Consider the following 18051-nt stretch of genomic DNA (forward strand, 5'->3'; position numbering starts at 1 on the left):
TCCTAGACGAGAATAACCAACTAAGAGCACGTGGTCGATTGGCAAAAGCAAGTCTTCTGATGACCGCTCGTCATCCCATAATACTTGACGGTAACAATGCTGCAGTTAAGCTACTGGTACAACACACGAAACTAATTGTCATTGTGGTCCCGAGCAGACTCGAAACACTCTTATGGAATACTATTGGATACTTCGCTGTAGAGCAGTTGTTAAACAGACTATACGCCACTGTCTGTCATGTCGTAGAATGCAGCAGGATGTTAGCAACCCCCAGATGGCTGATTTACCCAAGGAAAGATTACCCAAGAAAAATCAGTTCGTCTTTGAAACAACTGGTCTCGATTTCATAGGACCTTTTCCTGTTAAAAGCAGGTTATCTAGCCGATATATTTTTCTCTTCACCTGTCTTGTTGTTAGAGCAGTTCATCTTGAAGTTTCAAATGATCTCACAACAGACTCTACAATCAACTGCATCAGGCGTTTATTAGCCGCAGAGGAAAACCCAACAAATTCGTCTCAGATTGTGGCAAGTCATTTGTTTGTTCAAACAACACTCTGCAATCTAGCATCGTAGAACTGAAGGAATCAAAATTATTGGCAGCTAAGCTACATTCAATGAATGTGGAGATAGATTGGAAATTTAATCCCCCAGCTGCTCCCCATTTCGGTGGAATATGGGAGAGATTGGTACAAATTTTTAAACTATCACTTTACAAAGTCATTAGTTCGAGAACTTTAACTGACGAAATTCTGAGTACAGTTTCTTGTGAAATAGAAGCAAGCATGAACTCCAGGCCTCTCACAAATGTTCCATATGACATAAACGACCCCTTACCACTGACTCCCATTTTCTCCTAGGTCGTTAATCCGTTAACTTGTTTCCTTGCGTCTTCATTGGTAAAGAGAAGAATCTTTCAAAAGGTTGGCGTTCATCACAACAAATTGCAACTCACTTTTGGAATCGCTTCCTACGGGAGTATTTACCAACTCAACAAGTACGATGTAAATGGCATAAGACGTCGAAAAATTTACAGGTTGACGACTTGGTATGGATTCTAGAAGACTTCACCCCCCGTGACCTCTGGCCTTTGGCTAGAGTCATTCAAGTTTTCCCTGGCACAGACGGGATTGTCCGATCAGTTAAACTGACGACGTCATTCGGAGAACGCGTTAAACCCGTTGTGAAACTGAGCAAAGTTTTCCCAGAATGAAACCCAATTTTCGACATAAACAAATCAGTCTCTCTAAAGACAGGCATTTTAGGGACAACAGTTTGCCCTTCTAAAACAAAAGTGCTTGCTCATATTTTCATTGCTTCTGATCAACACGTTTTACCCTCTTACATTCTGGATTGTCATTTACAAACCAGTAGATCGAATCATCACATCTTTATGTTCCATTGATCATCCCTTATCAACAGCCCATTTCAACTTGTTATTGGTTTTATTTTCTCGCAGGTCTAAGACCCACCCCTCTTACTTTCATTTGACAATGGAGGTATTTTGGTTAGTATTTCCGATTAATGATTTGGTTGGCTCGTTTTTACGAACCACCAGCTTTAATTTGTACCCTTATATTTCATTAGTCAATTTTTATTTTACTTCCTGTTTCAACTTTACGGATGATTCAATACGCTGCAATCCGACAGTTTTATTCTTTCTTTTTCTTTGCAATCCTGCAAATGGGGCCGGCGATGTCAAGGACACTGTGACTTCTCGTTAGCAAAAGCCCGGCATAGGACAACAATCATAATCATCAAACTGGACGGAAGTAGCTGACTTCCAAAAACTGTAAAACAAAATCAAGCGAAACAAAACATAACTGAATTACATTATTAATCAAAACCGTTCCGAAATCATAAGATCTAATTAACCCCATCCTTCCCTTATTCAATAACAAAAAGAAAGGTTTGTTAAAGTAGATGTGTTTACCTTGTCTCCTGTGGAGTAGAAAAAGTAGAGTAATTGTACAATGTTGGGATGGTATAATTGTCGCATTATCTGCAGCTCCCGATTCTGAAACAGAATAATGAATCACATTAAGCAATCAACAGCACTTCGAGAAAATTCATACAAGAATTTCTCACTCCTTCCAGATTTTTATATATCTGGAATATGGTATAAAACTTGGAATAATTTAGCTACCATATGGTAATAATATTTTCAAGTTCTGCCCCATATCACAATATTATAATGGAAAATTTAGCAAGAATTTGAACATTAATTAAATTGATCTTGTTATTTATAAAATCGTAGTTCAACTTAAAACTTAAACAGTCAATCGCATTCCAGATGTATTTATCTTCATTCATCTCTTGACTTGCATAAAAATTAAAATAACGAACTTTAGCATTACTGACCTTAAATCGTTTGTCTTGTAAAACTTTCTTGATGGCCACATCAACTGGACCAGACGAGGCTGCTCCACTGTTGCACTGGGAGACAGAAGATGAGTGGGCGGGGTCTTGGATTAGCTTTGCTTGATAAACAACTCCAAACGAGCCATTCCCAATGACTTTGGAGTCTGTATATGCGATATCTACCGGAGTGTCGCTGCCCCTTCCAGGAGTAGCTTGCACAACTATTGGCTTGCCACACAGCCCGTCTGAACAAAAATAAACAACGACAATCATTAACAAGTTAATCAACAACAATAAACATGCCCGGCATATTGCAGTAAAATAGCACCCATTGAGATTGATTCCCATAACCCCGATTGAGATTGAAAGAACAAAATAAATGAACATAGCCGGCAGATTGTCGGAATAGCGGTGAAGGAATAGACCTGCGTGCTGTATAAAAGATAGAAACAGATCTAAATTTAAAAAATTCGACGCCGCTCAAACAGCTATGTAAAAAACATTCCGCAATAAATTAATCATTCCACAGAAGTCTTTCTTTTATTGACCTTTATTACGCATTTGAGTTCCTGTGACCTCATACTAACTCAAATTAAACTTAAATTTTAAAGTGCTAGTCATTTTAGTGATAGGTAATCACGTATGATCAAAATCTAATCACAAAAATGACTTAAAAATGTTGTCTAAAGAGAGTGAGAGACGACGTCACGCGCGCATATGCCGTAAGTGAGAGCAGTCATTCAGAAAATAACTTTTTCAGCTTTGCTGTGTGAACAAATATAAAACGAAAGAGCGTCAGACGACGAAACAAAAAACATAGCATGACAAGCCCAGAAAATCTAAAGAATTGAGTGAAAAACTTAGAACTACTGTAACTGAACAGTAGATCAGTTGAACAATCCCAGCCAAAAAGTCAAAAGGTCAAAAGTTGAGAAACTATAACAATCAAACAAACTAACAAACAAATATCAAAAAAAAGTAATCATTGCTAAAACTCTTCAAGCTTTAACCCTGAAGGCAAAATATGATACAATAAATATACTCATTAACTCAAGCACAAGCCTTGAAACAGGTTTATTTGCCAAGAAAGGTAAACATGACAAATGCTTCAAAAAACTGAGAAATGCAATTTTTTTTAAATCTTTCTGAAATTTTTTTTGAATCTTTTCGAAATTTAGTTGTGTGAAAGTAAGAAAAAACAAAATATATCCAAAAAACCTTAATCAATTTAGAGTATAGAACTTGAGCAGTATAAAATAACCATTAGAATTTCGGTTGGGTACAAAGCGGAAAAAAGAAAGGTGACAAAAGAAGGCAAGATTCAAAAATTCCGCAAAAACATTTCAAAAACAAATGGTACCTAAGTCGATGAAAGCGGTACGAGATAAAAGATGAAGCAACAAAAAGGACCAAAATAACGCCTCACTAGAAGGGCAATGAAAACTGTTATTTTGAGGAAAAACTGCCAAGACCACAAGAAATGCAACAGTAACAAAAACAGGCTAGACGCAGAAATCCGGTAACATTTTTGAAAAACGTTTAAGTTAGAAAACCAACCACCTTGAATTGAATTTGTGTCAAAAACAGGGTATTGGCAATAAACTGAATAAACTCATTCTGCTGTTTTAGCCTCATAAACAGCCAACGATTGATCCGATGATTCAGACTGACCGATATGAAAACAAACATCACGAAACACACAAAACTCAAAAAATCTCAATAAGTCTTTGAAAACAAAAATAGTCATGAAAAACACTATGAACCACCAAATAGATTTATCTATGCCTCATTAACAAAAGATGAGAAGTTCCATTAATGAGGCTAGGTGATAAGACAAAAAGAACTCTAAAACTGGACAAGACTTAAAAAATCGCTATTCTTTTCATAAAAGTTGTGACAAACATTTGAAAACAGTTGTTTTGAAACATATAGATATCAATTAAAACTATTATAACGTTTTTTTACTACAATTAAAATGACTCATTTTTTCGGTCCCTTTATGACTCCAGCATCAATATAATTACCTCTCTTATTTGACTTCTCGTTCACATTTGTCGAAAAAAATGAGAACAGATCATACAAAAAGGCATCCCACCAATACAGTCCAAATCCTTTGGATTGTAAAATTAAAAAAGAGCCATTATAATAGCCAGCTGAGCAGATGAGTGCCGCTAGTAAATACCAACGTGAAAAAGCTCAGATTAATGTTACGGCTGCTGCCATACATTGTTGACATCAGATTTTTTATCCTATAAATCTAATAGATTTCTATAGCCAGCCAGTGTGTGGTACACATTTTCCAACATATCTCAAGCGTACCTAACACGAACTATGGATCTGAGCAAATGGCACTTCTATTTATCGAAAACTTTTTCGACCGTATACTTCGTCGATAACCGACTATAAAAAATATCTATAAAATTAGATATCAAAGCACCGCACCGAAACCCAACCAACACGTTAAAAATTATTTAAAACAGCCGAGATCACAAGCAACACAATGGGAATTCCAATTTTTTTGCTGATCGTTAAAATTCATGATCAAATAAGTTTATCCATTTTGAGATCAACTCAAAATTGAAACAAAGAAATAGAACTGAATAAACGACTTTTCAATCAATGAAAACAGGTAAAAAGAAATGAAGCAAAGAGCTCATTAAAAAGCTTTCTAAGGCAATGAAAAACACTGCAATAGCGGCAAAGATGAGGGCAACCATTTTTTTGTAGTTGCGAGTTACAATTTCACTTTTCAACTGCAATAACAATAAAATAGACTAATAAACAATACAGACAGGCTGTAAGAGCACTGTTTTCTAAAATGAAACATAGTAAACAACACATCGAGCAAGAAGAAGTCATGTCTTGTGGTATCCAAGAGGTATTTCAAGTTTAATAGCAACTCAAAAACAAGACTAGGCTCGCGTCGTGACGTGTTAATCCACCTCAAAAGCAATCCAAATTTCCCCTGTCGTTCAATAAAATTTTTCAGCATTTTTAATCGATATGTCGAACTGTTGCAAAAGGCCACCAGAAAAAACGGCTCGCTGCACATTATATCAATATTTTGTGATCATATTTGTTGACTGATGCCGGCACCTGGAGACTAATTTCCTTATTCAGTTTTTGCAACGCAAACTCATTCTCTAACTTAGAGCTTCAAATAGTATTCAAAGTTTGTTCTGAGGTTTTTTTGCCCATACAGTAGTCCATATTTGCCAGTTTTTGATTGATGTTGCAGCTTCCTTATCTGCATATAATGCGCCATGTACATTTGATCTTCTGTGTAGCAAAAGCTGTTTTTAAAAGTTGTTCCAGTAAATTTTAGAAATAGAGCAGTTTCAAAACAATAAGTTGAAACGAGCTTTCATTGGATGAAGAAACTTTTCATCTGTCTTTATCATTCGAGTTTCAATGTTTGCTGTTATCCTTGGTGACTTTGATGAGACAGTTATAATTACTTTCTTTCAAGGCAAGCAAGTTTAATAAATCAAGCGTTTCAATATAATGGCTGAGTGGGAGTAATATTAAAACTCTATGATCCGATCTAGATCTTTTCCGATATTTCTCCCCCAAATTATACCCACCCCACCCCATATTACGGAACACGTGCCCATACATAGTAAATTATTCAATATAATATCTGATAATATAATATGCATTAACAAAGCTGGGGGCACAAACGGAAAAGATCCTTTGAACATAACATTAGTTTTGCTTTTCGTTTAAACTCCATTTTGTGGCAATTTCTGAACGTTTTCATTCAAATATTTGTGATTTATTTGAATAACTTATTGAGAACTGCGTAATTATTGGAACAGCAAAATCTATGCAGGCATTAAAATTTGACTTGATGTCCAAGCCGGCCTCACATAGACTCACATTTTCTTTGAAGCAATTTTTAATCGTTGTAACAATTTTTAATCACCACTATGAAAGTTGCTAAGTTATCAAAACCTCGATAATTTCTAACGCAAAATAAAACCAATTCCACAGATTGATGAATCCTACATGGAAAATAATTCTTGTAGTTGGCTATTTTGTCGTAAGAAGTAAGTCTTCTTGTTACTCCATTTTCAAGCGGAAATAATTTTACCAGCACGGCATTCGAATATACCTCATTTCTTCGATCAATGGCTGACATACTGATTCAATTTATGGCGTATTTTTTTTCAAAGAACAGTTGATTAATAAACCATAATATAAGAATCTGCATTTATCACCTTTTTTATAGGCACCAAGGCCTGATGCCAGACCCCTCGACAAATTGTCCGTTATAGGGGCTTGCGAGTGAGAAGTTGTTCTTGCACGCTGACTCATGATTGAACTTTTAATATGACTCATTGTTAACTCGAGTTGATTTTAAGATGAAGCACATTTGATGTACTTCGCTGCGATGTAAAATGGGTGGTAGATGCAATCTGTCAATCATTACTAATTCTGAAAACAATTAGAACTCTCCACTGAGGTTTCAACTGATTACAATTTTAGATAAATTTCTCCTGTTCCCAACGGCTCAATTGTGAAATTTCGCCCCTAAAAGAGGGTAGTTTCGAGAATCTTAATTAAGATTGAGAATTTTTCAGAGCATGCATGCAGAACTTATCGGCATCATCTTTTCTCAAAGATTGTGTCATACGAGTGCAGGAATGGATGGATTAGTGCCTCGTGAAACAGCAACTCTACACCGGAGAGTTAATCAGCATTCCAAAAAATCTTACCGTTGCCTTGAAACAAATATTCTTTTTGGTGTTGTGGTAGAAGGTCGACAAGTAGAACGCCAACAACAGAAAGGCTAATGGCATTTGAAATTTCTACAACTGCATCAGTACTCCAGAATTGAGAAGAAGTCACAAAAGATTGTGTTACAACAAACATAGCCTGCTAAAAGTAAACAAGAACAACAGGGGCAAGCGGAAGCTGTGCAAGGTCAAACGCGTGGCCTAGAAGAGATTGTCCATGAAAGTGTTATCATCGGTTTTTCTCGCCGGCATTTTACGAACAATAGGTCCTAAAAAACTGTTGAATCTGGACGATGGAATATCTTTATGAGGGTTTGAAAGCAGAAGATGCGGAACAAGCTTTATCAGCACATGCCTTAGCACAGATATTGTACCAGATTTTCAAATACTTTTCTGATAGATGTTGCTAAATTAATCAAGCACAGATACATTTGCAAAGACACATCCCCGAATAAAACACACCCCATTGTGAAAGAGGTCTTCTTCAACAATCTTCTTTACGCTATAAAGGGCCGTGTACACCATCCGGCATCGATGGATGTAGGTCGAAAAATAGGGCATGATGAGTAGCACTTAGTAGCCGGATGCTGCACTCCAAGCTGTTCCCCTCCAGACGGTGTAAAGACGGCCCAGTCACAAAAATAAATAACAAGTGGAGAGGAAAGCACCTATATATATATATATATATATATATATATATATATATATATATATATATATACAGCACACATAGGGAACTAGAATGGAAGGATTAAAATAAAAATGAATAAGCAAATGAATAAAGATAAGCAGCCAAACACTCAGTGCAGCCTTCCCTCCTCCACGACGGCGCTAATCGAAGTCTCACTGAGAACACGAGGCTTGAGGGCACGACATCCCCTCAAGCAGAGAACACAGCTCCTCAGAAGTGCGAAGCTGATTTTCGTTCGGATGTAGCTTATAGTGTCGGCGTACGGCTCTCCGCGTTTTTCGCTGATCTTGGTTGCGAGTTGTTTCATAAAAGAACCCCTGAGTTTACTCTAAAGTCTATATTGTTATTATTATTATTATTATTATAACGCACGATGCTGATGGACCTGCACCACCCGAACAAGCAAAAACCAGTGCATTAAGCTGCTGTGTTCGGTTTCGCGGATTCGCTTTTCGTACTTATTTCGCTTGATGCTCTCGTGATATTTGTATGCATCTTTTATGGTCTTAGGGCAGCTCTTCGCATGAGGGTTGAAAATCTTCACATCGAAGAAAGTGCGATTAAAGCGGGAGCCCCACAGACCGTTTGCCTTGATGTCCAGTCGAGCGTCATCATCAGTGGTGGTGGAATTACTCGAGAAAATTTCTCCATCGAGCGACTGAAGTTTTGGCTCTATCTGTACGTCGTGGCAAACGTCATCCATCAGGTTTGCAAACACATCTCTAATTTCGTTGTGTCGTAGGTGCGTATAACCGCCTTTGGCGCAATGGAGGGCATGGATGAGGCTGAATTCTTTCCCGCATGGGCATATGGCTGGCGTGTTTTTCGCTTCCCAGGTGTAGCGAAGTGCTATTCCATCACGGAACTCAGTCCTCGTGAGGTCAAAACCATGTTTTGACAACGGAAGCGCGTTAAGCCAGCTTGATGCTCCTTTCTCCGAGGCCAGCTGGATTGTATTCGATTCTGGATTTTTTCGAGATGAGGTCACGTTGATTGTCTGCTTTCTGTCTGAGACTGATCTTGGTTTGTTCTACTTCACATTGTTGAATATTATTGAATGACGCCAATGGTCTTGAGAGTTCAACTGATTGCTCAAGATTTTTGTGAAGATCTTGTGGGAGTTCGATGTTAAGCCCACCCATTCTGAGAGGGAGAGAAAAAAGTTCTCTTTCCTCTTGGATTACTTCTTTGCCGACGATGTTCGGTATGACTCGGCCAAGCCGCTCCTCCACCTTGTCCAGAACCCCGTCCATGGAAGGTGTAGTACGCGAGAGGAAGCTCAACTTCTGTTGAACCCCCTTCGTCAAGCATGCATAAGCATTCTGGGGAGAGGTGAGAGCAAATTGACCAAGTCTGTCTAAACTTTTTGTGTTTTTAGTTTCTGCATGTTTCAGGAAATTTTTACTGGCCTTAGAGCTTCCGATAACTGATCCCAGGACTCGAGCGCCCTGCGTGATTTCCACATTTGTGCCTGCAAACACAGTTGACGCTTGGCGCTCGCCTCTTGGCTTAATTATCAACTGACACTTCTGAGGATTGACAAGATATCCATACTTGGGACCGAGCTCAGTGAGCTTGTCGAAGAGTGCCCTGATATCTTTTAACTTACCGACGATGCTACCATCATCAACATACCATTTTTGTGTCAAAGAGTCATTATGAAGTCTTGTTATTAGGGGTAGGATTGCGATTCCATACATTGCCATCGCAAGGGGATCGCCTTGTGTCGTACCTTCCTGAGACAGTATGGTCGACTTACCGATGTAGAGATGAGACGGGTGGCTATAGGAATTCTGTAAGGCAACATGCAAAGATGGGCATAAGGCTTTCACGTTCTCTATTGCTGTTCGTCTATTGAGCACGTTAAAAGCGTTTTTGGCATCAATTAGAAGAATTGCTTCGTTTTCGGGATCATCAAAATTGTGGCGAAGCGAATGTATGGCATGTTCTATGCCACATTTCTGGCCCAGGCACAGTTGCATGTTTCCACCGAGGGATGTTAGATCTTGCCTGATGCAGTCGACGATTATGCGTCCGGTGATGCGACGCATTACTTCACCAATACCAATAGGTCTCCGACCTGGACATTTATCCAGAGCCACTAGTCGACAACCATTGTATGTAATCAAATCATCCGGTGGTATTGTGGACGTGGCCAGCCTTCAACAATTGAATCCCATCGAAAATCACTCCCGTAACGCAGCACAGTCTAGCTAGCAGCACAGTTGCTTTACTTGTGCACCTGGTGAATGACTTCCTATCAAAGGAAGAGAAAGTACAAATCATGGGTTACTAAATATCGTGCCCTTCACATCAGTGCCTAGGTCGAACTATATGCAACGTTTACCATCACGAAATTTGTCTGCGATCTCTATACGAGTAAGAAAAAATCCAGCTAGACTCAGCAGCGAAATGGCATGAACTGTCCCAGGCAAAACAGTCAATTGAGTTAGCCACACTTTGTTCACCATATTCACTTCCAGTTCGTGGTTTGAATGCTCGAAAAGGAAGGGCTTGCTCAAAGGTATCTCCAATTAAATATACGGCCTCGCTTCTGGCCAGTAAACAAGAGTAAACAAGGAAGTAAACAGGAAGTAAACAAGAACAACAGGGGCAAGCGGAAGCTGTGCAAGGTCAAACGCGTGGCCTAGAAGAGATTGTCCATGAAAGTGTTATCATCGGTTTTTCTCGCCGGCATTTTACGAACAATAGGTCCTAAAAAACTGTTGAATCTGGACGATGGAATATCTTTATGAGGGTTTGAAAGCAGAAGATGCGGAACAAGCTTTATCAGCACATGCCTTAGCACAGATATTGTACCAGATTTTCAAATACTTTTCTGATAGATGTTGCTAAATTAATCAAGCACAGATACATTTGCAAAGACACATCCCCGAATAAAACACACCCCATTGTGAAAGAGGTCTTCTTCAACAATCTTCTTTACGCTATAAAGGGCCGTGTACACCATCCGGCATCGATGGATGTAGGTCGAAAAATAGGGCATGATGAGTAGCACTTAGTAGCCGGATGCTGCACTCCAAGCTGTTCCCCTCCAGACGGTGTAAAGACGGCCCAGTCACAAAAATAAATAACAAGTGGAGAGGAAAGCACCTATATATATATATATATATATATATATATATATATATATATATATACAGCACACATAGGGAACTAGAATGGAAGGATTAAAATAAAAATGAATAAGCAAATGAATAAAGATAAGCAGCCAAACACTCAGTGCAGCCTTCCCTCCTCCACGACGGCGCTAATCGAAGTCTCACTGAGAACACGAGGCTTGAGGGCACGACATCCCCTCAAGCAGAGAACACAGCTCCTCAGAAGTGCGAAGCTGATTTTCGTTCGGATGTAGCTTATAGTGTCGGCGTACGGCTCTCCGCGTTTTTCGCTGAACTTGGTTGCGAGTTGTTTCATAAAAGAACCCCTGAGTTTACTCTAAAGTCTATATTGTTATTATTATTATTATTATTATTATTATTATAACGCAAGATGCTGATGGACCTGCACCACCCGAACAAGCAAAAACCAGTGCATTGAAGCTGCTGTGTTCGGTTTCGCGGATTCGCTCTTCGTACTTATTTCGCTTGATGCTCTCGTGATATTTGTATGCATCTTTTATGGTCTTAGGGCAGCTCTTCGCATGAGGGTTGAAAATCTTCACATCGAAGAAAGTGCGATTAAAACGGGAGCCCCACAGACCGTTTGCCTTGATGTCCAGTCGAGCGTCATCATCAGTGGTGGTGGAATTACTCGAGAAAATTTCTCCATCGAGCGACTGAAGTTTTGGCTCTATCTGTACGTCGTGGCAAACGTCATCCATCAGGTTTGCAAACACATCTCTAATTTCGTTGTGTCGTAGGTGCGTATAACCGCCTTTGGCGCAATGGAGGGCATGGATGAGGCTGAATTCTTTCCCGCATGGGCATATGGCTGGCGTGTTCTTCGCTTCCCAGGTGTAGCGAAGTGCTATTCCATCACGGAACTCAGTCCTCGTGAGGTCAAAACCATGTTTTGACAACGGAAGCGCGTTAAGCCAGCTTGATGCTCCTTTCTCCGAGGCCAGCTGGATGGTATACTTCATTTCTGGTAGATTGTTTTCGATTCTGGATTTTTTCGAGATGAGTTCACGTTGATTGTCTGCTTTCTGTCTGAGACTGATCTTGGTTTGTTCTACTTCACATTGTTGAATATTATTGAATGACGCCAATGGTCTTGAGAGTTCAACTGATTGCTCAAGATTTTTGTGAAGATCTTGTGGGAGTTCGATGTTAAGCCCACCCATTCTGAGAGGGAGAGAAAAAAGTTCTCTTTCCTCTTGGATTACTTCTTTGCCGACGATGTTCGGTATGACTCGGCCAAGCCGCTCCTCCACCTTGTCCAGAACCCCGTCCATGGAAGGTGTAGTACGCGAGAGGAAGCTCAACTTCTGTTGAACCCCCTTCGTCAAGCATGCATAAGCATTCTGGGGAGAGGTGAGAGCAAATTGACCAAGTCTGTCTAAACTTTTTGTGTTTTTAGTTTCTGCATGTTTCAGGAAATTTTTACTGGCCTTAGAGCTTCCGATAACTGATCCCAGGACTCGAGCGCCCTGCGTGATTTCCACATTTGTGCCTGCAAACACAGTTGACGCTTGGCGCTCGCCTCTTGGCTTAATTATCAACTGACACTTCTGAGGATTGACAAGATATCCATACTTGGGACCGAGCTCAGTGAGCTTGTCGAAGAGTGCCCTGATATCTTTTAACTTACCGACGATGCTACCATCATCAACATACCATTTTTGTGTCAAAGAGTCATTATGAAGTCTTGTTATTAGGGGTAGGATTGCGATTCCATACATTGCCATCGCAAGGGGATCGCCTTGTGTCGTACCTTCCTGAGACAGTATGGTCGACTTACCGATGTAGAGATGAGACGGGTGGCTATAGGAATTCTGTAAGGCAACATGCAAAGATGGGCATAAGGCTTTCACGTTCTCTATTGCTGTTCGTCTATTGAGCACGTTAAAAGCGTTTTTGGCATCAATTAGAAGAATTGCTTCGTTTTCGGGATCATCAAAATTGTGGCGAAGCGAATGTATGGCATGTTCTATGCCACATTTCTGGCCCAGGCACAGTTGCATGTTTCCACCGAGGGATGTTAGATCTTGCCTGATGCAGTCGACGATTATGCGTCCGGTGATGCGACGCATTACTTCACCAATACCAATAGGTCTCCGACCTGGACATTTATCCAGAGCCACTAGTCGACAACCATTGTATGTAATCAAATCATCCGGTGGTATTGTGGACGTGGCCAGCCTTCAACAATTGAATCCCATCGAAAATCACTCCCGTAACGCAGCACAGTCTAGCTAGCAGCACAGTTGCTTTACTTGTGCACCTGGTGAATGACTTCCTATCAAAGGAAGAGAAAGTACAAATCATGGGTTACTAAATATCGTGCCCTTCACATCAGTGCCTAGGTCGAACTATATGCAACGTTTACCATCACGAAATTTGTCTGCGATCTCTATACGAGTAAGAAAAAATCCAGCTAGACTCAGCAGCGAAATGGCATGAACTGTCCCAGGCAAAACAGTCAATTGAGTTAGCCACACTTTGTTCACCATATTCACTTCTAGTTCGTGGTTTGAATGCTCGAAAAGGAAGGGCTTGCTCAAAGGTATCTCCAATTAAATATACGGCCTCGCTTCTGGCCAATCAGACAAGCTAAATACACTACAGAACCTTGCTTTAACTTTATACTTTCTTCTGCATAACCTGCTGATTTATTCAACTTCTTCCTTGTAATTTTGCTAGTTTCACGCTCATGTAAGGAAGGAAAAAATATATTGTGCACGTGTGACTGCTACAGTAGTGACAGAGATTGAAAGTAAACAGAAAATCACAAATTAATTATATTAAGCGTCGTGTTGATTTCAAAATGAAATAGATCCTATTTGCTTAAAAATCGATTTTTAACACACGTTTTATGTATCAATTTTACATCCAAGAAAAGGAATTGTGAATTGCTGTTGGGATTCGTCAAGAACGACTGCAATCGTCAAATTTTCAGGTGAGTATTCCCCAACTGTTAGATTATCATAAATCTGGTCGTACATTATCTTTCGATAATAAAAAAGCGTTCCAAACTATGTTTTGGCATTTGAGTTAGTTTCACTTACAAAATACTATTCAACCTCAAATTTTTTGTATTTCTTCAAGAAAGAATACATTGTTAGTAAGATTTAAAAACTTGTCAGTTTGAGTCTCAGAGTAGTTCAGTTTTTGAACAGAATTGTTGACATCAATTGAATAACAACCGCTTTGAAACAAAACATGGATGACGAGGTATTCCTCAAAAATGCTACTACCGGAAACGTTTACGGGTTTAAAAGATTTTGAAATTAAAGTTAAACGCTTTGAGTTTTTGTCATGACGCCAAAAATGACAGAGAAAAAAAATCAAAACAAAGAGATATCTTCATTATTTAGCGCTATGGTTAAAAAATTTGGACATTCACTTCTATCATAAACTTCTGGAGGACACTTAAAAAACTACAATGAGAGAGTAAAATATTTCAGATCACATTTCAGATCACATTAAAGAAACAGGTATTGTTCTGAGGGAGAATAGCTAGGAGAGTCAAGCAGCCTGGTGAAAAACTATCAGATCTTCTTGGTGAATAGCAGACCTTTGCCTTGAAGGTGTTCACCCAAGAGTCTACTGAGGTAAGAGAACATCCCATTTTGAGGGGATTCTTCGAAGGCATTAAGAATGATCGGGTGCAACTCAATCTGAGGAAGAATTTAGGCGACGCGGACATGACCTTTGACAAGACTTTAGAAAAAGCATTTCGTATAGAAGCAGTAACGAGAATTGAGGAGGACAACGAGCCGCAAATTTCGGCCATGCAGTTGAAGGGAAAATTTTAATTAGGTAATTCCATTAATGATTTATTGGGAACCTTGAAGGAGACTAGTCAACCTAACAGACAAGATAATCAGAACTTCTCATTGCGAGAAGTGCTGTCAGTAGAATTTCGTGGCAGTAGTGGTCGAGGTACAAGAGAGACCGAGACAGGAATAGAAATTACAAAAACTATAACAGCAGAAGCGCTGATAAAAAGATACCAAATAATAAACTAGAGCTCCGATGAATTTGATTTTGAGAGACATGTAAACTCGAGTTCAAGGATTTTCGCCTGCGAGAAAATGACAATAATGAGAGCACTTTGTACAAAATATGAGATTTTTTAGATAAATTTCATCAGTATGTGATGTTTTGACCAAATTTATTGACAAATGAAACTGAAAAAACATGTTCTGCCATTCGGACGTACCTAAGACAGAATGAGTTTTGAGAAAAAGAGATATGAAAAAGATTGTTGAAGATTTAGATTGAGATGAATTTGTCAAACGAGCAAACTCCTTCTGAGCAGCACCATAACTACTGCTCTCAAAACAGACGAAACCTATCGCTTAGTTGTTGACTACCGTGGTCTCAGCACTCACATAGTGAAAAAAGCCGGCCATTACCGTGGATTAATGACGTCATTGATCCGTTTGAGGGAAACATGTAAATGTTGAAGATAGATATTTTGTCCGTATACTTTCAAATGGTGCTCGAGAAAGAGAGTCAAAATCCATATTTTATTTGGACATGTAAAAGTGAAAAAATTTTCTATGCAACTAGCGCCTAGGCCAGATGCTTTTAAAAAACGAATGGAGTTAATTTTTGCTGGCGAAACTTACGAAATAGCTCTAGTTGATCTAGATGACGTTATTGTGTCTGAAGAAATTTTGAAGGAACTCTGAAACGGTTTAAACGGTTTCCAACATTTAGCAGAGATTGGAGTAATAGTTAAGGGCTCAAAATTCAATTCTATCCAAAAATTTGTCAGCATCTTGGGTCCAATTATATCTGAGATTGGAGTTAAGGTCGACCCAGAAAAATTAAGAGCGTAAAAAGAATGGGAGAACCATCCTCTATGAAAGACGCCAGGGCACTTCTAAGGTTATGGGCTATTATCGAAAAATCATTCTGGTTTTCGGAAAAATACGAGACACAGAGTGCAAAAGTGCGTTAACCGAAATTAAAGAGGAAGTTTTCAGAAGCACCGGTTTGAACAGACCCAAATGGTAGGGACCCGTATACACTAAATTTGAATGCCACTCTAACTGGCGTGGGAACAATTTTGACACAAAAGAAAGAAACCGAAGATAGTGTTACTATCAACGTTATTACTCAGTAACATATGGGAACTCTTTGCAATTGTTCATCTTACGCAAGATTATAAAAACTCTCTACTTGGTCAACAATTTCTAATAAAATAGGACCCCAGAGCTTTTGTCTGGATCCAGAGTTTTAAGGAACCAGTCGCTACTGTAGCGAGAGAAAATAGGGCAAGGTAATTCTGACATCAGGCATAGAGCAAGAAAAACATCCAACTCGCTGACTGTCTCTCGCGGATAAAGACAGAAGACAAGGAAAAAACAGCAAAACAGCGATCGTTGACGCCATTGCAATGGAGACAGAGAAAAAAATCAACAAATGGAGTCGGGTCGACAATTACACAAATTGAAGAGATAAAAACTGCAAAGCGACAAATTACTCGAAAGACCATACGAAAGGGTCATGAACAAAAAAATGCACCAAAACACACGAAAAAGGGAGCTTCCAAGGAGTTATGGAAATACTGGTTGAATTATGCAAATCCTTGTCTCATAGAAGGGATTTTGTATCTGAAACACCAATCAGATCGGATCTTCGAAAATGTTTAACTTGGGAGAGGGTAACCCACGTGCTCGAACTATTGCAGGTCACTTTTGAACAAAGGAAATATAGCAAATGGACTGTGAAAACTCATTAGCCGTGTATGTGAAGAAAATAGGGGAATGGATAGAAAGATGTGGCGTGTGCCTAATTAAAAAAGCACCAAGCAAAAACAAAGACATTCATTCACAAAATGGAAACCTAGTCTTCCATTTAGGCAAATAACTCTCGATATAATGAGTTCAATTTCCGAGTCTCAGGGAAAAAGGATATATTGCTTATCGGAGATCAATTCACAAAATGATATGAAGCAGTACATTAGCCCAAATATAAAGCATAAACCGTTGCAACAGGTTTGTTGAAAACTGGATAGTGAGATTCGGATGTCCAGTTAGCCTAAATAATGAACAGGGCTCGCAGTTAATGTCTAATTGCCACAGTTTTTGCAGTTTTGCAGTGAATATGGAACACAGAGGTCAACCGTAACATCAACCAGAATGGGATGCGATGATTCGAAGAAGAAAATGAGCACTAGAGGGATGCCTCTCCAAATACGTAGGTCAATACCAAATTGAATGGACAAATTTTTGCAATTAGCGTAGATGGCCTACCGATCATCAATCTATAATGTGACGAAATATAGTCTTGCATATGTGGCTTCGGGTTTTCCACCGTCCCTACGTATAGACTGCATCCATAGGATACCAGAGAACGTAATATATGGAACACAATGTAACTATGTTTTAACAATGGAACAAAAATGCAGGAATTGCATCATTTGATGCGAGAGTTCAGGAATGTCGAACAAGAACGCCAGATAACTTATAATGATTGCATTAAGTATGAATTGAACTGCAAAATAGGTTGAGAAGTGTTAGTTTTCAACTCAACGGTGTAAAAAGGAAAAACACAAAAAAAAACACTTCTTTTATAGAGGACTAAACACAATTGTTGAAGTCATCAAAAACTCTAATTTCAAGGTTGAAGATAAAAATCAAAGAACGCTGTTCAGGTCCATTGTGACCAATTAAAAAAAACATTTGAACTGTTTAAGCTTTAGCCTCGGGCAAAACAAAAAAAAACAATTTTGAAGGAGGAGAAAAAGATGTTTTTAGACAGCTCGGACGATGATGATATTACTAAGATAGATTCATCTACAGACAATGAAAATAATCTAAAATCAGACCATTAAACCGAAGCTGACAATGTTGTCAATGGGCTGTATGCTATGGAGGACGCGTCTGAAATTGAAGCTAAAAAATCAAAGCTCGAAGCAACTAAGGGTCAAATGGCAGCCAATAAGTTTGTTGAAGGATGAGTTTATTCACTTTGAACGCCTAAGGGGAATACTGGAAAGGAAGCAGCACAAACAAGAACTCAAAATTTGAGGAGAAAGCCACAAGAAGCAAGTAGTAAAACAAGAAGTACTAAGGACAAATTAATATAATCGGAAGGCACCAAAAATGGCTGCAAAACCTAGCA

The 18051-nt window shown here is 39.1% G+C and overlaps 1 protein-coding gene across 2 annotated transcripts in view; it reads right to left on the bottom strand.

Annotated features, from left to right (window-relative positions):
- The window catches only part of LOC142353515 (glycogen synthase kinase-3-like), an 87029-nt gene extending 80202 nt beyond the window's left edge, over positions 1-6827 (bottom strand). For both annotated transcript variants that reach the window (XM_075405770.1, XM_075405769.1), the window contains exons 1-3: positions 6580-6827; positions 2360-2604; positions 1932-2015 (exon numbers count right to left, since the gene is read on the bottom strand). In XM_075405770.1, coding sequence (XP_075261885.1) covers positions 1932-2015; positions 2360-2604; positions 6580-6700 — 450 coding nt within the window. In that variant the 5' untranslated portion in view covers positions 6701-6827. The remainder of the gene's footprint in view (positions 1-1931; positions 2016-2359; positions 2605-6579) is intronic.
- Between the last annotated feature and the right edge of the window lie 11224 nt (positions 6828-18051).

Source organism: Convolutriloba macropyga, chromosome 14 (genome assembly GCF_964194025.1).
Source record: "Convolutriloba macropyga chromosome 14, txConMacr16.3, whole genome shotgun sequence".
Classification (NCBI taxonomy): domain Eukaryota; kingdom Metazoa; phylum Xenacoelomorpha; order Acoela; family Convolutidae; genus Convolutriloba; species Convolutriloba macropyga.